Consider the following 25,848-nt stretch of genomic DNA (forward strand, 5'->3'; position numbering starts at 1 on the left):
TGAACAGAAGAGCATTGGTTAACGGAGCGAGTGAAACAAGCAGCAAAGCATCAACTGATGTAAATATAAAGACTCAAAGACTGCTACTAAATGTCGTAACCAACTAGGAATAAAACAAGATCTTGGTAAGCAAGTGATGAACCCAGAAACCATAAAAATATAGCTTAAAACTCTCTACTAACAGCCTTACACAAGAAGTAGATACATTTTGCGACCCACCCTCACCTGTACAATCCTCTAGGTTTCAAGGACGCCAATCATTTGATATTAAAATGGACAAAAAAAGGCAAAGGGGTAGGTGTAGAGTACCTCACAAAAAGAAGAAAAGGAAGAAACCCCAGACATCCAACAAAAAAAAAGACACGAGAAGATGCTGGGAATTGCTTCATCAGCAGCACATGCCAGATTGGCTTATGGTGTCGACTTGCTGCTCCTTTTTTTCTTGACCATGGACACTAGCTTTGTTCAGGCTGGGCTAGCTAGCTCCAAAATTAGGCACGCATTTGTTTCCTCAAGACAGTTAAGCTCAAGTGAGAAGGATAGATTAAAAAGTGTTTAGGGTTGGGTCCTACATTAAGATTTCCGAAATGTCCGAGGAGAAACCCCATGTAGAAGTCTAATAAATCCCAAGAAACTAAGCTTCCCATCTGAGTGTCTTATCCAGTCTTGAAGAACGACATGAACAGGTACTGATGGGCTAAGTCCAAGTTCCTGGAGTAACCAAAAACATAAATACAGCATTTAGCACTATGATCTAGGCAGCAGCACTATATTAAGTTTTACAAAGCCTCGATCATTCCCTCAGAAATTTGTAAAAATAAAAATCATTAGATTCTGGCAAAATTACCGAGCTAAATAGCACTTGTCAGTGAAATATATTCTTAGTAATCAAAAGATAGGACAAATGGAAGAATCTGAACTGCTCTATATGTCTATGATATTGATATTTTACTGCAAAATTTTTTCTCAAACACCGGAGCCAAGTTTGGCAATCACCCATTTCTCTTATATATTCTCCTAAACCATAAAACTTATGTACCCCTATGTTTCCCAGTTCCGAAGCCATGTTATAGGAAATTGCCTTCAAATTTACAAACACCTAGGAAAACTAAGAGAGAGAGATGGAAGACTTACTGGGGCAAGTTCCTCTATCATAATGGGCCTGTTGCCATCCTTCTCAAACAAATCATAAGCACACCTTGCATGTTGCTCCCAAGTTTCCATTCCTTCTAGCTGATGCACACTTATGGCAGCGGCACAAAATTCTTCAAAGTCCAATTTTCTATACTGAATAGAACTAATCTATACAATACAAGAGTAAAAGAAGCCACTAGTACTGTCATTTTAAACATATTGGAAGCATATTTTATCAATCTGTCTAAAGGTAAATAAATGAACCAGGAAGCTTTACCATGTTGACATAATCAAGGACTCGCGAATCTTTCATGGCATCAGTAGAATTCTTCATCATCACCTGTAGATTCCAAGCTATTTGGAATGACTTAAAATGGATGAAAATTAAAGAAAATGATTACAGAAAGAAGCAGACCATCTTATAATTCTGCATGGAAATGAATCCATTTTTGTTAGGCCCTAACAATGTGAATTGTTCCCGTAGATAAGCGAGCTGTGGAACATTTAATGTCTTTGCAAGAGCCTGCCATAATAGGGAAACTTCAGCCAACATATTCATAGTTGCGAAGATTGACCTTTAGATCTTTATATCAAGGATATAGGCGAATCTTAAGAAGTTTAGATAATTTAACAGAAATATAATTGCATCATTTATGGTTCAAAAAGTCAACAATATTGCATCTCTGCAGAGTGTTGGGAAGAAGCAATAGAAGCACTGAAATGCTTGTAGGTGTTTCATTGGATCTTAGGAAACCCAACTGCAAATGAGATGGGCTTGCACTAGGTTTTACCAAAAAAGAAATTTTACTTGTAGCAATAACAGATTAAACCATGACATGTTCACCATTACACTTTTATGATCTTTACACAATCCAATGTAATGCCTATGTTAATAGTAGAATAAGTCATTGATCCTTCCTGTCTTCTTAATCATTTCCTCATTTACTTTCAAAAGTATACACAACAGCAAAAAGCATGTCTCTTAGTCATGCCATACTTCTGTACAATGCCAAGTATGGCAAAATCAAGTCACAGTGTTTAATCATTAAGTTTGCATGGCATCACTTAGAACATATCCAAAAAAAAAAAGTTGTTCAAAGTTGTAAACTAAAATAGGCATGTAGTAATATCAAAGGTTTCATATTTAGAAAAGCATGGTTTGCTATAATGTAATTGATGCACTTAATCCCAATTAAGCCTTTGAACGAGATCGAATTTCAATAATGCTCAAATGGTAAGTGGTTTAAACATTGCAAGAATACTGTACTAAAAGTATTTAAGAGGGCAATTATATTTTTTAAATGAAGTGAATTTGACACAAATTTCAGGGTAATTTTCTTACTCCCAAAAATGGTGCCAAAACACTTACCCTTCTAAGTTCAATATATCCCTTCTAAGTTCAATATATTTTGACTGTCACTATGGATATTGTCAGGTTCATATAATTCAAGATGCAATGCCATAATATCTGTTTAATTTCAATAAAGGGCGGTAGTTCCATGATTCTCAAATTTGACCCAAACATAAATGAGAGCTTAAATTATGCCAAAAGGTGCATTTAGAGTTTTCATCTCAGTTTTGGCTGTAGTTTTAGATGATTTAGAAAGTTTGTGATGCAAAAGATAAGCCTTTTAGGGTTAATCCTAGAGCTGAAGAAGAAATCTGAGTTATGGACCTTGCTTTCATTTATGGTTCCAATGCACAACAAATAAATTTATTGAAAATCAAATCAAATAAATTGATAAACCAATCAGGCATTAGAGGAAACAAGAAACCTATTGATAGATGTAAGAAGCAAAAATACTAGACACTCTAAGCAACAAAATTTAGCAAGAAGACATTATATAATTATACTTACCCTCAATGCTGTTTTTTGCAGTGCAGATGAGCCTATATAAGCTTTAACAAGCCTGCATACTATCATATCTGATGGTATCTTTATCTCGTGATAATTTTTCAACCACGGATGACCTAACCATAAAACATGAAGAATGTTACTGAATTTCTCAAAAGAAAAAAAAAATAAAGTGAAACATCATTAGAAATAATCATTGTCAGCCATATAGTCTACTTAATGGAAGAAAATGGTGAGGATATTTTCTTCACCAGATTATCTCCTTCAAAATTACTCCATGACAAATCATGAAAAGTAGTAAAAAAAAAAAGGGTAACACCATAAGTGCTATTAGATAAATGCTGTTTCTCTATACCAGGTGATCAGGTTAGTAAACATAAATAGTTTCAGCTACTTACTCAGAGCCTGAGCAGCAGTTAGTCTCTTACGGTAGTCCTTGTTCAACAATCTCTTTACAAAATCTGTCGCTTCAGGAGATAAAGAAGGCCAAGGGGCTTCATCAAAGCTTGGATCAGCTTTAAGGACAGTACGAAAGATGCCAGATTCTGTCCGTGCCCAAAATGGTCGACTTCCACAAAGAAGTATATAAGCAATTACTCCAATACTCCACATGTCTGCCTCAGTCCCATATGATCTATGTAGTACTTCAGGAGCAACATAATATGCACTTCCTACGATGTCATTCAGTCTTTCATCTAGCAAATCCTACAATAGTCAAAATCCATTCCTTTGAACAGTAGCAAAGAAGGGAGCACCAGTGAGTAGTTCTAACCTGGCTTTACATAGTCTGACAGTCCAAAATCGATGGCCTTGAGAGGGGAATTTTCATCTTTAGTAGTGAAAAGAAAATTCTGAAACAAAAAGTAGAACATCACCATTAAAACGAAGTGTATGCCACACTATGACAATCATAACATGGAGAGAATCATCTTGTAGAAGTTGAAAATTTTATCATTAGGCATCTAATTTAATAATTTTACAATCCAGTTCTCCAATTTCATAACCTCATTGTCATTTGATATAAGTAACCAAATAATAATAATAGAGAGAGAGTGACAGCGAGAGAGAGAAAGAAGAGAAGAGAAGAGAATACCAACAACAATGACCATATTCTAGTATAATTTAACACCTAGTCAGATTCCAAGTCAAGTATTCAACATGGGAATTTTCAACTATGAGAATTTTGAACATAAGTTTAAAGAAAGTGCACTTAAAACCAAAGACTGACATGGTGGAAAGAAATTAAAATGAAAGTAAACAAAGATAAAATGTATCTTTAGCAATTCACTAGAGTAATCCTTCAGAAAATCAAAGTAACCACTTGTCCTAAAAAGGATTAAAGCATTCAAATATGAAACCTATTAGAGATACACTCTCAAGCAAGATTCTTAAAGAGAGGGTGGTAGAAGAGAATAACAATTAAGCATAATTCATAACCACTCTCAAAAAAGGCCACCCAAATTATTCAAACGCAAATTTAGTCATATAAATAGGGTGAATGAGGCTTCCACACTTCATACTTTCATTTAATGGATTAAGTTTCTAGAATGGTGATCAAGAGACTTGATGTTCTAGACTACAAAGAGTACGGTTATGATGCATAATATGTATAAGTCAATTACCTCTGGCTTGAGGTCACGGTGAACTACACCTTGGAGATGACAAAAGGCCACGAAACTTAAAATCTGAACCATAACAACCTTAGCATCTTCTTCTGAATACTTTCCACCCCTAGAGAACACAAGCCAAATCCATGTTGTTAGAAGGTCATAAAACAGGTCAAACATTTTACCACAAAGGAAAAAGTTAAGAGGAATGTACCTTGAAAGTATTCTATCTAGCAGTTCACCACCTTTGCACAACCTGAAAAGCATTAAAAGTAATAGAGAATAAGCTCCAGTAATTTAAAGCTGTAAAACTGATTCGAAAACTTTAACTGCGGACAAAATTCTCTCATTGTGGGTTTTTTCCCCTCAAAGAAGAAGAAGAAAACAGAGACATAGGAAAGGAAAATGTTAAGAACAGTAAGACATCAGGTAAAGCAAACAAAACAATCTTATTTCATTAGTAGAAATTTGCTCCAATGATATTTCCAGCTCAAAGGATATAACTTATGACCAGGTGTAAACCATTTGGCCGAATAATTTTATTTTCATGAATAATATATAAACTGGTTACTTTAAAGCTTGGCAATCTCATTAAGATTTACAGTCTCATACAAATTGACAGTATAGATGTTAAACTCCAATGCTATTGCTGATCACTAAAGTGCACAGTGAAAATCAGTTTTGCCATTAAACTGATTGCATCTATCAATGATTTTCAAGCATTAAAACTTTGGCATTGCTTCCCAAGGAGTCAAAAAATATTAGTCCATCCCATAATAACAAAATTATATGATAATAGACCAACATGTAAGACAATTAAAGCTATATTAAGAAAAGTCAGTCTGCTCAAACTTACTCCATCACTACATAAACATTGTCATCATCTTCATAGGCATCGTAGAACTGAACCAAGTTTTTATGACCAGTTAAAGCTCGTAATATCTTCACCTCTCGTCTTACATCCTCTATGGCAATTGCTGTGGTCATCTGCACACAAACAATATTTGTGTCAAAATACAGCAAACTGTTCATTGATTTTTAAAATAAGTAGCCAAGACAGCAGTAGCTATTAAAACTGTTCTTTGAAGTAAGACTAAATTATGTGGACGTATATAGGTTCTGCCAAGTCCTTCACCACCAAGTCCTTCGACTGGAATAAGAGGTTAAAAATATCACAAGTCTATGATCATACTTCACTATAATCTAATTTGAAATGTGATAATAATTACACAAAAAAAGAATGCTGAGTCCTTCAATTTTAACACACAAACACACAATATTTGCAATATCATTAACCGAGCCGAATATAACTGGTTGAAGATAATACCATCATATATAAATGGAATCCAGATATTCTCCTGATAAATTGAACTGTAAACAAAATGAATCAAGTCCAATACTTGCCAACAATCAATAGCAAAAACAAGTGTTCCCCAAGAAACAAAATGGATATCTAAGATACACCTTAAGAGTTAAAGGAGTCATAATATGATGTGCAGCTCAAAAGATCCTCAATCAGAGTGAAAACAAAACGCAAACCTGCAAATTACTTAATGACTTAAGCAAAAGAAAAATTGGCTTAAAAGTAAAATTAACATAAAAATTAGACCTTGGACTTTGGAATAACTTTAATGGCAACCTCATGGCCTTTCCGGCTTCCTTTCTTGGCCTTAGCCGAGCAAGTATATCCAAAATGTCCACGCCCCACTTCCTCACCAAGCTCATAATGAGACATAAAATGTTTTGAAAACCCAAAATTCTTATCCAAACCAATCTCATACTCATTTCCCTCAGGAATTGAGGCCTCATTGGGCTTAATAGAGCCATGCCTTCTTGCCAGCAGTGCCTTGATATGCTTTGCCGGAGAAGGAGGAGGAAATGGGCGTTTGAAGATGCGCAGGGGAGTAGAGTTCAGACTTGGTATTGCTGGGGATGTCTTGAAGAGGCTTGGCAATGGACTGGGACTGTAAAATGGGAAATTTGATGACTTTGTGGAGTGGGAATTGAGTGGTGCATCATTTTCGCCTGGGATTGCGATGTCTCCTGATTGATTTTGTTGGTGTTCTATGGGTTTTCCATGACAGAGTCCCATTGGAAACAGAGTCCCCAAGGAGTATAAAAAAGTTGAACTCTTTGATCAAGAAACTACAGGAAAAGTGCAAGAAATCAAACCATAAGGAGGTAAAAGTGAGAAACTGGACAGAAGAACTTCATAGTGTGTTCTTGAGTTGAAAAAACTTGAATTTAACAGTTTGATCAAAGGAAAGAAAAATATATCACAGTAAATTTGTCCATAAGACCAAACTCCAAGCAAATTCCAAAGCAAAAAGAAAGAGTACTCAAGAAGGAGAATTACTTTTAAAAAAACTATAATGAGAAAAGCAATTCAACTTTACTGATCACACAAAAACACTGCCAGATTGACAGAAAGAAAAAACCCAATGAAGAAGAAGCAGCAGCAGAAACTTGGTTTGATGCAAGAAGAGAATGAAGAGTAAAGAAACAAGACCACAATAAAAAAAAACCTTACTCCAAGAAGAAGGAAAGAATAAAAGAGAGTAAAAGAACAGAAAAAAAAAAAAAAAAAAAGGTTGAGGTAAAGATGCTTAGCAGAGTCAGTAAGAAAAGGAGAAAGAAAAAACCAAGATTTCTTTGTTTCTGCTTTTTGTAAGCTTTTTTTGTTATGGGTTTTTATTTTCGTGTGGAAATATCACTTTCTTTGTTGTAGAGAGAGATGAATAGGATAATCTTTCCTCAAATAATTTATGGAAGTGGGGTTGGGCTTTGGATCCTTCCAAAATAGATACATATGGATGATGAATTGATGATACATGATGGTGGAGGAGAAGAGTTTTGTGCAGTGTATTTGCAGTTAACATGTCAATATTGTAACAAGTTTTGATTTGAGGAAAAAAAAAAAAAACTCAGCTCCCTCCCTTAGTCCTTGTGCATCTCAGCTTTGACTTGCCTTTTTCTTGTTGCCATCCAATGGCATTTGTATTCTTATTTTTTGCCCTTTTTTTTTTTTCTGTAAACTAAAATATGAGTGCTACTGCTTTGCTGGACATTTTGGTTAGCCCCTAAAATAATTTTTCAGCCTATTTTAAATAGATACAATAATTTTAAACATAATGTGAAAATGATAAAAAAAAAAAAAAAAACATGATTTAAAATTTTAAAAAATACATATTTTTTATATTTTTATGTTAATATAAATTATGATATGATTATTTCTATATTTTATATGTGTTTAATATAAAATAAATATGATATAAATGATCAATAATTAAGTTAATTTTAAAATAATTTTTTCTAATAAAATAACAATAAACAGTATGATTTGTGAACAGGGTAGCTTCTGCTATCCTCTGTTTGCAGGGCTGCTTAGAGAAATTAGATTTTTTGTTCAAATATCTATTTATGAATTTCTTGCATATGCTTTGTCAAACTCTCAGTCTTGTTGAATCTGTAGATACACTTTTGACCAACCTAACATTGTTGAAAATTCATTCACATCGGCTTCTTCACTTTCTGTTCATATTAAAATCACAAGCCAGTTTGGCAAGCAATGTCAAAGGAACTTAGGCAGGGCAATCCTGGGAAAATTGTCAAATTTGCTCCACATATAATCTAAGAAGACTAAAATCCAACTGCCCTCTTTGATCCTACTAAACTCTTCCTCTGAATCCCGAATTAATTGTTAAAATTTAAACCGCAGTTGTCGCTGCAATAGGATGTTCATGAAAACCATAATTCGTAGGGTAAGTGGCTTCAATTCTGGTAGGCTTTCTTCTCAAAAGTAGGTGCATCTACTTTCACATGAGGGTCCATTTAATGTACAATATAATTTGTTTTAGTGAGATTAAAAATTATCATGATAATATTAAATTTTATAAAAATAAAAATAAAATTAATTATAAATATTCGTATTTTGATATAAATGTAACGATGATAATAAAATTAAACAGTCGATTGTCAAACTTAAAATTTTTTTTATTTTTTAATTTTATGATAAAAAATTTAAATGCTCTACAATTCAATGATTCCAATCTTGAAAGGACAACCCGAGATGATCAAACTAAAAACTAGATATTTTTATAAAGTTGAAACCTATCTGAAATCCATAACGACATGAACTTATAATTTTCAAATACGATTTCTTATGACACATAACATCAAAACTATGTCAATTAAATTATCAGTCTCCCCATTTTAAATTCAGTGTACAAAATGTTGTGCATTTAAGTATAATTATTGCTTAATAGGATGTTATGAGTATAACATGGTGTTCATTTAAGTAAACAAAATAAACAACTGGATTGGTGTGGCACAGCAATTGCATGCCTCTATCAGGTTGACATCATTTACTTCACCCAATCCAATCATCAGATGCAACCCCAAACGTTCGATGCAACCAATCAACTTCACTGCCGAAGTGTCAATCTCTGTCCTTTTTTTTAAAAATCTTTTTAATGTTTAAATTAACTCAAAAATGCAAATGAGGCATTGATGTAGTAATAACAAAAAAGTTTTAAATTTTAAGGTTTTTAATTTAAGTTTTATAGTATATAAGTTTGATTTAATTTTATGTTACATTTATTTTCTTATATTATAATTTATTAATTGATTATTCATCGATTTATATAAATATAATATTTAATTATAATTATAATTTCATAAAAAAATAGTGGATAAATATTAGATTTCATCTTGTCAAAACTGCTTGAATATTCATCATTTTTTTTTCTTTTTTTGAATTTAATCCTAATAGATCAGATTGAGTTTGATTAGTTGTTTTTGCTTTATATTTTAATTTTAAAAATTAAAAAAGCACATTTTGATATCAAAGTAAATAAATTTTTTAAAGATTATATTCCAAAATATATCTAATATTTTAGATAAGAAAATACATATTATATTATTGTCTTTCGCTTCTTAACCAGGTGACAAAAAAATCTTTAAAGAAGACATTAAAACTTTGGTTTGAATCAAACTTCTCTTTCTCCTTTTTCATGTAATAAGGCGTGCTCTCCTTTAAACCAAAAAAAAAAAAAAAAACATATTATATTTTTTATAGGTGAATTATGTTATATTTGGCATTAAATTTTAATTACTTGTCCATTTTAAATCAACTATGATATTGCTTTTTTTTTTTTTTTTTACATATTAAGTGTCAGAAATTAATTATTCCTTGAAATTTTGTTTATTCATTTAAACCAATTGTGATATTGTTTTTCGCCATTTGTTTCTGCTTTATAATAATTAAAAAAATAAAAAAACAAAAACACTGGAGCCTAAATAGCATAATAAAAAAATTTAATTATCGTACGCTCCTTATGCCGCAATTGAGTCATGCTCTCTCCTGCTAACTGCTTCAAGAATGTGGGACATGTAAGCTCATTTGTTTCTTAGAAATTAATTTTTAAAAAATAATTTTTGTTTTTTATATTTATTTAATAAAAATTAATTAATCAATAAAAAGTAATTTACTAATAAAATAACGAGCAGTGCTGAGATAAGATTTCTTGTATCGTTTATTTGTCTTCTAATTAATCCCAATAAGCTTTCTGAGCAAGGATTAATCACAATATCCTCTCTTTTTTCTTTTTTTTTTATCGCCATTTTTGTTCACCTTGTGTTACTTCAACATATTAAAACTACTCAATTCTCCTCTCTACCATCTGCATAATTTCCTTGAGCCACTTCTCAACAAAAAGGAATATCAAAACCCATGATTGATTAATTTAGCCAAAACATGAATCATCTTGAAGTTCAACTCATGATCCACCGGGTGTCTTTGGACCGCTACCTCTGACTCAATTGGTGTTCATGAATCCAAACCTGATTGCAAAATCACTCTAAATCCTCCAACTTGTAATCATAAATGTACATTTGTCATTAAAATTTGAATTTCAAATTTATTAAATGTTATAGTTTAAATGTGATTATATGAATCAACAAAGTTAAATTTTAAATTTTTTTAAATTTGTTCTTTGTTATTGAAATAAATTTAATATTTAAATCCTAATATTTGCGATCCTTTTTTTATTTTTAGATGTCACTTCTTTTATACAAAAAAATTAAAATTTTTAAGTTTTAGATTCATATATGGATTTAATATAATTTAATATTAATTTTGTTTGATTTATTACTTATTTGGGTATTTGATATATATTGAATTCTTCTCTTGGATATGAAATATGCCATATTTATTGAAAATCGTTTGCTTTTGTAACTTTTCCTTGTAAAATTATGCATCAAAAAAGCAAGAGAGAAGAAGTGAAAAAGCTAAGTGCTGGTTCTTTTATGGTCCCTAATGATTCGTTCGAGACCTCTAAAAGAAAAGCAAGCTAGCTTACTTAAAGGACAAAATGCACTGGAAAGAATTTATCCTTTGTGGCCCTCAATATATAATTGACAAATAATTCTTGGAAGAAAATTTTTCTCTAATCAAATGTGACAGAAAAAAAAATTTATATATTGGATTTGGTAAGCATCTTTTCGTTGCACTTTGTGCTGTATAAAAGATGGAAAATATTCTTCGTTCCACACATACAAGAAAAGGGATAAAAAGAAAGAAATTCTTATTCCTTGATACCCTCTTCTCCACCCCTTCTTTTCTTATAGAATAAAGCTGATGTTCGATAGAGAAATGTAATAATAATACTAGAAAATTAGAAATTTATATGTTTTTCTGACAATATATAAGAGGAATTTATATGTTTTTTTTACTTCTATGGAGAAGAGAGAGAGAGAGTTGATTTGTGAATTAAAAATAGAGCACGTGAACATGGAAGAACATGGGGGACAGATGTTTTTTCAAGGCAGAGAGAATGGAAATGGTTGAATAAGAAGGCAGTATTTAAGCAATTTGGTCAAATGTTTGTTAAAACCCATTTAATAAAAATGATGATAATGAGAATCCGAAGGGTACTGAGACCGCTAATCACGATGAAGTGGCAGCTCACAATCTCTCTCCCACATTTGGCTTAATACACAAAAGAAAAAAAAAAAAAAAGTCTTGAAAAGTTGAAACTTTGTTGTGGGACAATTTAAAATAATGCCTTGATTTGCCATTATTGTTTACTTAATTTGGTGGCCCCCTTTCTTTCACTATCCCTTTCTCAGCTGGCTGCTACTACAATCTACCATGGCTTAATTAGCGCTTATCTGAACGTGGATTTGTGAGTTCCATCTTCGTAAATTCATTTCTCCTATTTCTTTGCGTTGAGTTACTTTTGTTTGGGTGATAAAGGTTGAGCAGCTGAGCTTGTTAGACTTGTCATAGAGAGAAAAAAAAAAAAAACCTCTACTTTCAAGAATGGATTCGCCACTAAGAATGTGAAAAATAAGCAAAGCGAGAGTAGAAAATAAGCAATGGATTGTTTGCTTTAAGATCATGTGTGAATATTGATAATTTTACATTGGAAAAGCTGATGAAGTGACCATCAAAGGTAACACTTTGCATTAATATTTTCCCCTGCATTTATATGTAAGTATTGGAAAGTAATTCTATTTGATCTCATAAATTTAATTGTTTATTTCAAAATAAAGTTTTATGTGCTAATCCCTGTGTTACGGATTTAAAGAAAAATCTTGAATCTCACATCGAACATAATAAGAGGGTCACTGAGGTATAAAAGGATTCATACCACATCTTCCTTGTTAGACGCCTTTTATAAGATAAAATCGTGAGGTCAGAGGGACCAAAGTGGATAATACCTCACAAAGGTGTGAATCATGACAAGTAGGTTGATCCGAAAGGTTAGAATGGTGAATATCTGAGTCTCAGAGTCGCGCGAGTTCAAAGCTTAAGTCTTCACTCGTAACACCTGAGTTATTCTCTTGAACAAAAAAATTTTAAATACATAGAAATAAGATAAACTCTACACTAAAAGAAAATTTTTTATTGATTCTTTACGTCTTTACCAAGTGTGAGCTAGAAGGTTTTTTTTGTTAGATTCAACACATTATTTTTCAATCAACACTTGCAATTTAGTTTGTGAATCTCTCTCTCTTTTTTTTTTCTTCAATTTCTTTAATATCGTATTATTTCAATTACTTAAAAGTAGAGAGAGCAAAATTAGAAGGCCTTTGAGAAAAGTCAGTTTTCATTGGGTGTATTAATAATAATATGAAAGCCCCATTTTATCGTCTATGATATGTTTGTTGTTAAGTGACCCATCAAACTCCGATGAGAGCAAAGAAAAGGACAATCACATTGGCCGGTTTAATTTCTTTAACATTATCACATTTGGGGTCCCTGGTTGGAAAAAGAGAATGGAAGCATCTTAATAGGGAAAATAAGAACAAAAAGAAAAAAAAAAAGGGTTCTCTCAAGCTTTTGCATGGACATATGGCATAAAATAGTGTAGTTTAAAGAGCATAACAATAATTACCGTAATGCAATTAAGCAATAATAATTTAGCATTGTGTAGGGTTTATAAAAAAAATTATATAAAACACATATTTTTAAGTGATGAATTTTTCCATAATTTTTTTTATTATAAATGATTAATTATAAAATTGTAAAAAAAAAAAAAAAACTATGGGTGAAATGTTACTCTCACCACTGAAGGTGTCCAAAGCCCGGATCATACCCAGGCTCAAAGGCCCAGCTGCTGTAGGCTCAAGCTATTGGACAAACTCCAAAAATATTATAATATAATAAATTGCATTTTTATTTAATATAATTTTAGAAGACGTTTTAAACATTAGGGTAAAAATTTTAAAAATATTTGGATAAATTAAAAAAAAAAAAAAAAAACTCTGTTGTTAGAGGCCTGATAAATTTATCCAGTGAGATTTAAGAATTGACACTTTACCACCATGTGAGTTCTTCTCTTTATAAAATTACAAAAAAAAAAAAAAAATCATATCAATCTAATGAAATTTTGTTAATCATAATTTTCTCATGGAAAGATAGTTAAGGACTTAATATTTTTCTTAAAAAACTCTTAAATTACACAAAGTCATAATCTTACTCAAAGTAAGATTAATTACAAATTTTCTTAGTAATCTAACTCAAAGTGATAATTATCTTAATAAAATTCTTTTGGCCAAAATCTTAATAATCTTGCTCAAAATGATAACTCTTAATTTATTTTAATTATCTTAATAATCTACAATTTATTCATTCTTAGAAATTAAGTTCTAAGAGTTTTTTTTTTATTTAATGTCATATTTATTATATCAGTGTTTCATCTGAAATTATGAAACAATGTATCTATTATCATTTTGTTGATATAATTTATTAAGTTAAAATTTTTATCCTTGTGTTCTACAGATTCTTAGTGTTATCATCCTGAAAAATAATTTTCTATCTGTAAAAGTTTTAATAATTTTTTACACTTAATAATTAATATTTATTGTTAAACGGTCTAATTCATTCATTATTATTTGTGTTAATGAAAAATTAATTTATTTACTATTTGTTAAAATTCTTCATACTCTATTTAGTGGCAAAAGGTTCTTGCATTTTACCCACTCTATCCCTTCTCTGGGCCAGTATAAGATAGCTTGTTTATGTTGGATCTAGCAAATTGATTAGAAATTATCTTTTTATGACCTCTATACAAATTAAAACACAAATAGAGAAGGCCACATATTTTTTTTTCACTTGAATCAACCATTTGTTTACAAATTTTTCATACTCTATAATTAATAAATTATATAACTCCATCTGTTCCATTTGTCACAAAATGAAGTTTTTTTTTTTTTTTTTCATTTTAAACACTTTATACTCCTATATTTTCATACTTTAAATTTTACGTTTTTATTTTTTTTTACTTTAGATAATAAAAAGCATGCTACATCAATAATATCAAAAATTTAAATTTATAATATTAAATACATAAAAATCAAAACTTTTTTTAATATATATATATAAACTTTAAAACGGGATGAAGGGATTAATACATCTAGTATTTATCATGTATATAAAATTAATATTCAAGTTTTTTTAGTTTTTATTTTTTAATAATAAAATTCAAAATTCTCAATCTAATTTTTTATGTAAGTCCATGTGAATGTAATGTATATATATGTAAAAGCATCACAAGTGATAAAAAAATAGTATTATATAAAAGCAACGGAGCTTTTATTGTAATTCCTATTTTTTATTTGTACACTTTTTTTAAATGAAATTATTTAATTATCTTTCCTCAAATTAATTTTTTTTAACTTTTAAGTTTTTATATTTGCAAATCTAAAAACTTTTAAAAACTTCTAAATTTGAAAATCAAGAAGCTTTTATAAGGCTTAAAAATTTTTAGAATCACATATCCAAAAATTTTTAAAAGTTTTTGTACTAAATCATTGAAATAAATAAAAATTCAAAAACCTACATGCTATAATAAGATGCTATTTCTATTAAAACTATATATTTTATTTATTAGTTTATAAATAAGTCTATAATTATTTAAAATAAATTATACTATTTCTTTACACTACTGCAAAAATTCTTTAAGATATGAGATTTTTCTCTATTGAATTTTTGAGTTTTGTTGAATCTCAAAAAATTAAATAAATTTTCTTTGTTAGATCAGATGATATTAATAAGATGGATTTTATTAAAAACCTTAGACTCTAAATCATAAATATAACTTTTTAAAACTTACTAGAAATAAAAATCTGGTAACATACCAGATATGCATATTTGTAAGTTATATAATTTATTGGCTATATCCAATAAATTTTGTAACTTACTGGATCCCGATATCTAGTAAATTATAAAATTTACAGGACATACGTAATCAAAAAAATTTTAAAATTGTTATGAGAAAATATAATTAAGTGATTTTATTTAAAAATAATTAAAAAAATGTGAAAAGCAAAAATCAGAGTGCAGATAAAATCACCCTAAAAGCAAAGATGTTGAAAAACTTTTGAACCGATGAAAATAACCATTGCTATTCACTAATTTTCAATTTGCCACGTTGAATCATTTTTGTTATTAATAAAATTTATTCAATTTATAAGTAAAAATTTTAATTCTATTAAAAGATTTTCATTAAAATGGATAAATTTGATGATAAGATTGTTACGTTATATTTTATTATATTATTTTATTGTATTAAATATATAAATATAAAAAATTTATTTGATATATTGTTATCGGAGTCTTTTAACTCCATAAGAGGAATTAACAGGGTGACAAGTATATCACTTCTTCTTTAAATGTCTTTTTTAATTTTTTAAAGTTATAATAAAAGATATATGTTATCCTTTCTCAAACTCTATTAAATATTTCAACAAATACATGAATCTTTGCTTTTCAACAAATTAATAGACATACTTATTGCTTTCAACAAAAAGCTATCCTAAGATATTGTTATCTAATCATGTTTATGTATAACCAGAGGTATAATCGAGTTGAATAGAGTTAATATAATGAAAAGTTCGAGCTTGACTCTTAACTCGTTGCTCAATACTCGATTCAAATTCGATCGAGTTTTATTTTTTTAGCTCGAATTCGATTAATATATAAAAATAATCTTGATTCTTATACTCGACAAGAGCTCGATTATTTGTGTTCGAATTCGAATTCAAGATATTTTATTAATTAAAATAATAAAAAATATTTAAATATAAAAACTCGATTAGGTTCGAGAGCTACTCGAGTCGGGTATAAAAATACTCAAACTCAACTCAATCGATGAATCGAGCTACTCGAACTCAAGTTCGACTCGATAATAATCGAACCGAATTCAAATTTTATTCTAATCAAATTCGAGTAATTTACGAATATTAATATATCATTTACACCCCTATGTATAACCATCAATGATTAATGAAAAATATTTTCAGGCGCAACTATTATTAAAATGTAAAATCCTTTATAGCTATTTTATTTTCACGTAAGAATGCAAAATATTTTAATATTCTTATAATATGATAAACATATATAATTTAGGACACATACAAAAATGTAAAATAAAATGAATCAAGAATGAAAAATGTGCAGAAATCAAATGAGAGGGATTGAATCCTTAATCCTTATAAATTATTAAATAGATAGAAGGGTGAAAGAGATCAACTTTACCTTTTTCAAAAAAACAATATCCATTATATTTCAAGATAATTGTTAAGGAAATTTGTGATAAATTGGAGAAAAGCTTGGCACTCATGGTCGTAAAGCCAACTACAAGAATACCAAAAGATTAAAAAAAATTGCATGTTTATGAAATACAATATGAAAACAAATTACTTATATTATCAAACATTGATACATGCAATCATATATATAAATATATATTTATATATATATATATATATATTAAAAAAACAAGCATAGGGTGAAGTACAGAACAAATATAACTAACAATTTATATTAATAGGCGTATCTAAGCTCTGCTTTGAATTGTTTGAAAATTTTGAACTTGCCCAGTTGTGGAGAGTCAGGCATCACCCGCATAAGGCCCATCTTATTTGCATTGGAAGCAGAAGCCGAAGCAAAGGAGGTAAATGAAGCCTTCACCACAGCTGTCACTCCTTCGCACCTTCCATACAATTTTGAAGTTACCATCATCGCTCTCTTTTGTTTTCCCCTTTAAGCTGTGCTTGGTACAGCTGAAAAGTGGAAGGATGGAGAGGGTAGATGAAAAAGTGGAAGGAAAATCGATTTTAGGTGTGAGAGGAAAGAAAATAAGAAATACTATCATTTTTTACACTCATGAACACAAATAAATTACTCTAAATTAGAAAGAAAAGAGAGAAAATGAGAGAGATGTGAGCATGTATTACATTTAAAAAATTTTTCTTTTCATTTTAATTTACAAAAGATTTCAATGATAAAATCATATAATTTTTACTTTCCTTCTTTTCATTTTTCAACTCTATCGAGTAATGGATGGAAAGCAAATTATATTTTCTTTTAACTTTCTATCTTTCTAATAAACACACCAATGAAAAGAAAAAATATATATATGTTTTTCATATTTTCACTTCTTTTTTTTTTTCGATCTTTATCTTTTCATTTTTTTTTCCCACCCTACCAAGATTACTTCTCTAGAAACTCTCTTTCTTTTTTGTTTGGCTGAAGCTCTAAAATTTTTCTTCCCTTTACTTTTCTAATTTTCCAAGATTTTACGGTCTATTCCTCCTTTTCTTCTTTAGCTTTCCCAATTTATAGAATTTAAAAGAGTAGTTTTAAGGAGTTTGTATTTTCTCATCAATTAATGATTTGATTTTTAATATCTTTAATCAAATCATATCACATAATAACAATTAAAGAAATATTTATTTTTTTAATTTAGTTTAATTAGATTAAATGAATTAAATTTATTTAGCTAACTTTTAAGACTTATATAATCAAATTATTTATAATCCATATATAAGAAATAATATTATCATATCTAAATTTTAAGAGAATGCTTGGTAAGCAAAAAAAAATTTTGAATTAAAAAAAAGATAATTTGCAATTTTTTGAATTTTGAATTAAAAATGATAGATTTGATTTTTTTTAATTATATTTTAACTATAAGTTAACTCAAAACATAAATAATCATGATTCAGTTTTACTTGAATTTTAAAATATTTGAATAAGTAAATAATCTTTTAACTTTATTTATTTGATAACTAGCATAAAATAAAAAATTATCTTATGTGTTGATTTTTTTATAATTTTGAATAATATATATAATTGGATTTAGATATACTCAAACAAAAAATGAATTTAAATTCAAATCAATATTTATATATTTTGAATATTTAATATGATACAATGATTTAATTTTAAAATTTTTTATATTTAATTATCTTGAATAATATTTAATTAGTGTTAGCTTACATATCATTTAAAGAATTTCTCTATATAAAATTGTTGTCTGCCTCTTGATTTAGTAGTTAAGAGATTTTATGAGGATATAAAAATTTTGATTTAGAGTCAGGATCTCCACTTCCTTTCTCTTTTATAAGGGTTATGTCCTCCTATGACCAAAAAAAAAACGTGACAGGCCTTATCAAGCATTTATAGGATTGGTACCCAATAATAGAAAAAAGAATAATTAAGTTGAAACAAAAGAAAAGAATGATTAAGTGAAAGCCCAATGAAAGTAGGCTGAAAAATAGGCCATCCCTCTAACGACCGAAACAGGCTACTCACAAGAGCATGAAAGGCAAGATCAGCCCCAACAAGAGAACAGCGTGGACCAGACCTCCTGCACCTTTTATTCTTTTTATGTTTATCCTTTTTTAATTTTTTTTTCTTTCTCAAAATAAACTCACATTCTTTGTTTTTATTTTCATGCCTTTTATTCTTTTAATCTTTTCTTGGTTTTTTTTTTTTTCCATTCTGTAAATTTTTATTCATACTCATTATTGCCCTAAGATTTTATTTATTACAACCTTATTCTTATTCTTTTCCAAAATTATTTCTTGAATTAAATATAGGCCCAATAAATTAAAATAATAAATAAAATCCTTGGTATTGAAAAAATTTTTAAATTCCAATACTTTTGGTAGAATTTAAAAAAAAAATCTTTTAACTTAAGAAATTCCAAAAAATTGTCGCTCAAACATTCTTTCAAATTAAAATGCTCATGATGCAAGCAAAAATATCATGATGCAATGTGCAAATCATTTTAGAGTTTTATTCCATACCTATTCATTCTAATAAATAAAATTTCATAATTATTCATAAAAATTCTTCTTTGTAAAAATAATTATTCAGAAAACTTTTCCTAAATAAGTACTATTTAAATTTTTTTCATCTCCACTTAGCTTAGCGACAAATAGGAAGTTTCAGAATCTTGAAGTCCTTGATTCAAAATTTACTGTGTGTATTTTTTATTTAGTTAAGTTATAGTTTATTAAGTGAAATAATAACTAATTATTTAATTGATTATATGAATATTATACTTGATTATGAGTATAATTTTTTTTAAAAATGCACAAGAACAATAATGAAATAGATAACATAAAAATGATTAAAAAAAATAAAAGGAATGAAAAAGGAAAAATAGAAAGAGAATATATATTTTAGATAAAATTTGTTTTCTGAGCAATCAATTTATTTTTTGAAAAGAAAGAAAATTATTTATTTTTTGAAAATAAATTTAGTTCATAATCATAAAAACTTATTATAAAATTTAAATTGTACAAATTTTTTAGCTAAAATCTTTTAATTTTATTGATAAAAAATGTATAAATTTAATTGTATTATTTTACGACATAATAATTTTGATGAATAAATGAAAATTCATTCAATCCTGCTCTCAATTGTGCGAACACCAAACATGATATATAATATAGAAGTAATCCTATATCTTACATGTAAATATGGTAAAAGCTGATTCGATATGAAAATCTAGTCCAATCAAGCCAAATTCAAATCTAAACAGTTCTATTTAATTTTAAAAAAATTAACAATCTAAATTTGCCATAACCTAATGATTTAAACTCAATCAACCTAAATTCAAATAAATCTAAATCCAATTTGATTCAAATTAAGATTGATCCAAATACGAAATAATTTGAATTATGTCATAACTTACAAGTCTATAAACTCAACTACTAGACACAAGAATGAAATCATGCTAATATATTTTAATAAGATGTGATTGATCACTAAATAAATTATCATTTTTAAAAACATTTTAAACTCCATCAAGGATATAAAAATAATAAATTTTAATCTAAAAAATCAAAACTGTATATAGTAGCTTACCTCATAATTTGTACTCTACGAGAGTCTATATAAACCTCACTTTATACCAAACAATACCATACAAAAAACAAATTTTGTTAGTTTATAATTTATTAAAGAATAAAGATATTTAATGCATTGTAAATATACAAAATTTATATATTGTCAATGAATTGTATGATAAAATTAAAAAAAAAAATTATGTATTTATTTTATGATAAATTAAAATTTTTTGATGAAAATATTAAAAATTTTTTGTACATTTATTTTAAAGACTTCTAAAAATTTATATTTATTTACTAATAAAGTAGTATCATATGATTTATTGATAATATATAAAATTTATATACTAATAAAGTATAAAATATAAATTTTTATATATTTGATACTCAAATTACAATCAAATGCTCAATTTACATTTAAAATTTAAAAATTCATAATTAAGTATTTGAATTTTATTTCCATTTATCAAATTACTCATAAGATTAACATTGTTAGTCAATTAAATGATGTGTTTAAAATTTCTAATAAAATTAAAGCATTTTTGAGGTACATGACCTCTTTTCATTGACTTTTGATACATTATTTGTTTGACTAACAATGTTAATCTTTTGAGAAATTAGTGGATAAAAACAAAATTTAAGTAGTTAATTACAAATTTTAAACTTTGGGCCGAATTGAGATTTTGAATATAAGTCAATTACCAAATTTATAAAAAACCCATTGTAATTTTATGTAATAACCCATTTTAATTGTTATTTTTTCTTCTTATATAATAGCACCATTATTATTTTTACCAAATACAACCGAAACTGATCATTAACTTTAATCTGATAGTTGAAACTAACCACCTAACGACCCCAGATATATAAACCATCTTTTCCTATATCGATTTATCATTTTAGTACTCGACCTCGCTCCTCAAAACGTTTTACCACACACTTTGTTCATTTTACAGCTAAATTTATTAGTAATTTTTTAAAATTAAAAACCTTATGAAAACGAGCTAAGCAAAATTTGATCATGTACGCCATAGCCGGACGCTACAATTGTGTGAAGGAAGGTCAAACAATAATTTTAATAAGAAAAAAAAGTTAAAATAAAAATTTAGTGAGATTAGATATTGTAAAATAAGAGAACTGGAATTTTTGGAGGGTCGTGGTTTTTGCCTATCACTGTCTTTGGCCCTAGATACGACATGATTTAATGATAATCATATAAATTTGTTTGCAAAATTAAAAAATTTAACCAGCCATATAGAAGATAAATTTTCTTTGAGCTTGACTTACTATGGATTAGAGGTCTTCATGATTGAGGTTCTCTTGGTATTTTTAAATCTTGGTTAATGTTGGATTTATTCAGAGATACTTGAATACGCTTAATCACTATTTAAAAAATATTAAACAAATTAAAAGTTATTATTATTTAATATTTTAAAATATATATTACATTAAAATTTAAATAAAAATTATTAATAAAATAATAATCCAAATCGAGTCTAACCCTTAAAAATTTTTTATCAATATGATTAATGAATAGGTCCGCTATAAGTACACTTTTATAGCCACTAGAACCCTTCATTTCCGTATAGCCTTTCTGCATATTAAGTAGTCTTCATAAGTCTCCTTGTAAACTTTTTTGCCCACCTTTCGAATGCCTTGTTTATTTAAAAATGAAGATCAGGCAATTGTAAAAGCATGAAATGGGCGGTGTGAATCATCCAACAAGAAGTACAAATCAAACTTTATTAAGGAACTAAACCAATATCGAAACCTGAAAAGGCCAAAGTCCAACTACGGGCTTGAGGTAGGCTTTTGAGAAAGCGCCACATGTGCTCCACCTGCTTCAAACATCATTTTGAAAAGATAAAATAAAATAAACTAAAAATGGGTTCATCATTATACCAAACAAGGTCACATCAAACATTATAATTGTCGAGATTTGTAACTTTTGATAGTTCAATTAGTGTGTTTTTGTCATCTGTACCATGAAAAGAGAAAACGAGAAGCATAAAGTTGGACCACTTGCAAAAGTAAACCAAAATGATAGTATTTGTATGTTTTGATTGAGGTTGGTGACGCTGCTCTTTTCGGTATTTTTAACTATATAAAATCTTCGTCAAGGAGGAGTGCAAAGTCATATTATTGCATTGTGTGTGTGTTTTTTTTAATGATAATTGTTATTTAAGATGCATAAAAAAATTATTTTAATATACATAAAAATAATATATTATAATTATTCTTTACGATTTTTATATTTTAAAAATTTTATAAAATCTTTTTATTATCAATATTATAAAATATATATTTTTATATATATAACAAAACAATCATTCATCCAAAAAATTTTCATTCGATTACGTAAATGATTTTTCATAATCTTTATAGCAAAAAAAGCTCTTTCAACTGATGAAGTAAAAATTGATAATATTAAAATTAATTCTACAAGTAAGTATATAAATGGGTACACAAAATATTTTTTTGTCTCAACAAGTTTCATGGAAAGGTCACTAATACTTTTCAAATTTGTAAACTCATCATGAGATCTTAAATCAACAATGTAAGTTTCAAGTTGATTGTCAAGAACTAGTAGCTCAATATTAAAAAATTCAGCCAGATAAAATTGAACAAGATGAATCAACTTTCCCTTATCAAAGCTTAAAAGAATCACAAGGATTTAACGAAGTCTCACAAAGAAATAACTCTATATTCACTTTATTAAATGATTGTTGAGCTCTTGAAGTTGTATATCAATTACTGTATAAAACAATTAACCTGATAATAATGTAAATTTGTCTTTGTTAGAGCATTGCATCGAGGTTTTCCACTAGTTACAAACATATCATCCATATTTGGGATGCTAATATTTTTTTTCTCACAAAATAAAGAAACCTGTTTATGCAAAGATTTCCATCCATCATTTGTCATTGTTTATGGTTGTTGCTTCATTGCTTTTACTAATGCCATTATATTCACAATATTTTAATCTCGCCTTTGTAATGCCAAAGATAATTCATTTGTAATCCCTAAGATATTTTTCATCAAATGCAAGTTGAAAACAAAGTCAAAAGATTGAGTCGAATTTAATAAGGCAAAAGCTTCACCTCTTTGCTCTGAGCTATTCTCATCCTCCACAATAATTTCAAGTACATCAATGATGGAACTAAACAAAGTGATCAAATTTATCAAAGTCCTATAATGTGAACCCCATCCTGCATCCCTAACTCGTTGAAGACTTATTTCTTGGTTTAAACTCCTTCCCGTAGAAAGTTCACTAACTCGTAATGCCTCAACAACTTTATCAAGTTATTTTTCTCAAAGAACATCTCTTTGTTTACATGAAACCCCAACAAGATTCACCATATTTGTCACAATGTTGAAAAGTAATGCAATTTAAACATAATTCTTTGCCACAGCGACAAGTGTCAATTGAAGTTGATGAATAAAACAATGAACATAATAAGCAGATGCATTATCTTTAATGATTAAAGTTTTTAATCCATTGAATTCACCTTGCATATTGCTTGCTCCCTCATAACCTTGCCCATGAATCCTTGATATACTTAAATTATGATTAGACAATAATGCTTCAATAGCTACTTTAAGTGACAAAACAATTGTATCACTAACATGTATTATACCTAAAAAACGTTCAATAACATGCATTTTAGAATCCACATAGCACAAAGCAATAGTAGGTTGTTCTTTGATTGAAACATCATGAGATTCATCAAGTAAAATGAAAAATAATTCATCTCCAAGATCTTCCATGATAGTATTGTTAGTTTCAATTATTGTAACACGAACAAGATCTTTTTGAATATCATGTGCTATTATTTTTTTAATTTTTCGATGCATTCTCCAAGATAACACTATTGATGATTTCACTATGATTGGTAAGAAATATAGGAAGCTCAAGAAAATTTTATTTATTATGAGAATTCTTAGTTTCATCCTAACCACGAAATACCAAACCTTGACATAAAAGAAAGCAAATACAATCAAGTGTCACAGTTAAGGGAACTCGATAATTTTTTGTGCTTGATCGAATTGTTTTACAAAAGTAAATTGAATATGTTGCTTTTGATTTAGCAAATCTTGACAACACTTTCAAGCTTTATTATGAGCACTATTAGGACCTCCAACATTAGTATCAAATCTTTATTACTTTTTTCAATTTGTGAATCCATTTGAAACAAAACAATCATCAGTTGCTTGTTCTCCAATAACTATTCTATAAAGATAACAACACAAGCAAAAAATGGTATCTTTCTCTATACTGTATTCCAACCAATTAACATAATCTTTAGGCCACGTAGGAATAAAACGACGTAATACCTTTCCAATTTTTCTTTGGGGAAAATTATATTCATAAAGTTGACATGGACTTTTTTGCAAATAGGCTCTTCGAACCTTGTCTTTATCATTAACATTATAGTCCAAAATTTTTTTCATAACCCAGGATCTGAAGGAAGATAGTCTAAATTTAATTCAACATGAACTTGCTTTGTACAATGTTGTATGCCACTAGTATTGATTACATATGATTATTAAAAAATTGACTTCCTATTAATAAGATATTTCTCCATAACTAATTAAATGAAATAGTTTAGTTTATGTAATTTACAAAAAATAAGAACACATATTCAAAATACAATTATGCATGTTAATGAAGATCAACTGACCTTATATTTGAAATATATTACTAGAAATGCAATTCATATACTATAACCATACTACTATGCAAGAAATTGGATAGAACTTTTAGCTAATTTTATAATCTTCATATAATATTAATTTTTACCAAACTTAAAGTTATTAATTGAATGAGTAATAACTAAAAATATAAAAAAAACATAAAACATAAAAACATCAAACATGATAAAAAAAAATATAAATGCTATCAATAACATGAATACATGATCAAATTATTTCATCAATATAACAAATTTCAAATAGTAAATAAACACTATATATAAAAATATATAAAAAAACTAATTGACTAATTATAAAAATATATAAAAAAATAACTTACTTAAATATCTTGTTGGAAAAAAAAGATAACTAGCTTGTAATTTGTTTCTTTAGTTTAAAACCTTTCTTTTTTCTCTTTTTACTTCTTTAATTTTCTTCTTTGGTTATCCTTTTTTTGTTTGAAAAATTGAAAGTTGCAAAAGTAGGGAAGATGGAGAAAAATGGAAAACCAGTTACTTTTATTTACAATCAATTCTGTCTTTTTATTTTTTTCTATAATAACCTTAAAATATTTTTTTGATTCACAAACCTATCGATTCTAATTAATGTACGTTTGACTTTTACATATATTATATATATATTTTTTAGTGGGGTCATTATAAAGGAATTAAACATTTTAAATATTTTTTTAATATATTTTTGAAGGGATAAAGATCTCAATGGGGGTAACTGCCCTTATTATGCATCTATCCCTGATTGTTATGCATAGCAAATAGATTGATTAGGATAATTTATTTTGGATTGAAATTATTTTGAATTTAGATCATATAAGTTGGGATTATACTATGTTTGAATTATTTTGAAATCAAGTTATTTTAAGTTAGAGTTCAATTTAAGTACAAATTAAAATAA

At 28.1% G+C, this 25,848-nt stretch overlaps 1 protein-coding gene and 1 pseudogene across 1 annotated transcript; both read right to left on the reverse strand.

The window, feature by feature from the left end:
* Nucleotides 1-7,562, reverse strand: LOC111295246 (CDPK-related kinase 1-like). Its single transcript, XM_022888653.2, has 11 exons — nucleotides 6,206-7,562; nucleotides 5,453-5,583; nucleotides 4,811-4,852; nucleotides 4,612-4,720; nucleotides 3,762-3,840; nucleotides 3,388-3,684; nucleotides 2,993-3,105; nucleotides 1,550-1,657; nucleotides 1,412-1,474; nucleotides 1,135-1,302; nucleotides 1-711 (listed from the first exon to the last, which is right to left on the reverse strand). The coding sequence occupies exons 1-11, from the start codon at nucleotides 6,686-6,688 to the stop codon at nucleotides 574-576; spliced, it is 1,731 nt and encodes a 576-aa protein (XP_022744388.2). The 5' UTR covers nucleotides 6,689-7,562; the 3' UTR covers nucleotides 1-573.
* A 14,473-nt stretch (nucleotides 7,563-22,035) lies between these two features.
* Nucleotides 22,036-24,012, reverse strand: LOC149515010 (uncharacterized; annotated as a pseudogene).
* Nucleotides 24,013-25,848: the final 1,836 nt, after the last annotated feature.

The sequence above is a fragment of the Durio zibethinus genome, chromosome 14 (genome assembly GCF_047325235.1).
Source record: "Durio zibethinus cultivar Kanyao isolate XHJ-2024 chromosome 14, ASM4732523v1, whole genome shotgun sequence".
NCBI classification, from domain to species: domain Eukaryota; kingdom Viridiplantae; phylum Streptophyta; class Magnoliopsida; order Malvales; family Malvaceae; genus Durio; species Durio zibethinus.

Bases quoted from the DNA above. Each gene is read 5' to 3' on its own strand.
- LOC111295246 (XM_022888653.2), bottom strand. From the start codon at position 6,688: ATGGGACTCTGTCATGGAAAACCCATAGAACACCAACAAAATCAATCA. The intron at 3,841-4,611 runs GTAATTGACTTA...TTTTTGTTTCAG, and splicing joins ACCGTGACCTCAAGCCAGAG to AATTTTCTTTTCACTACTAA. The intron at 1,475-1,549 runs GTCTGCTTCTTT...TGGAATCTACAG, and splicing joins CCATGCAGAATTATAAGATG to GTGATGATGAAGAATTCTAC.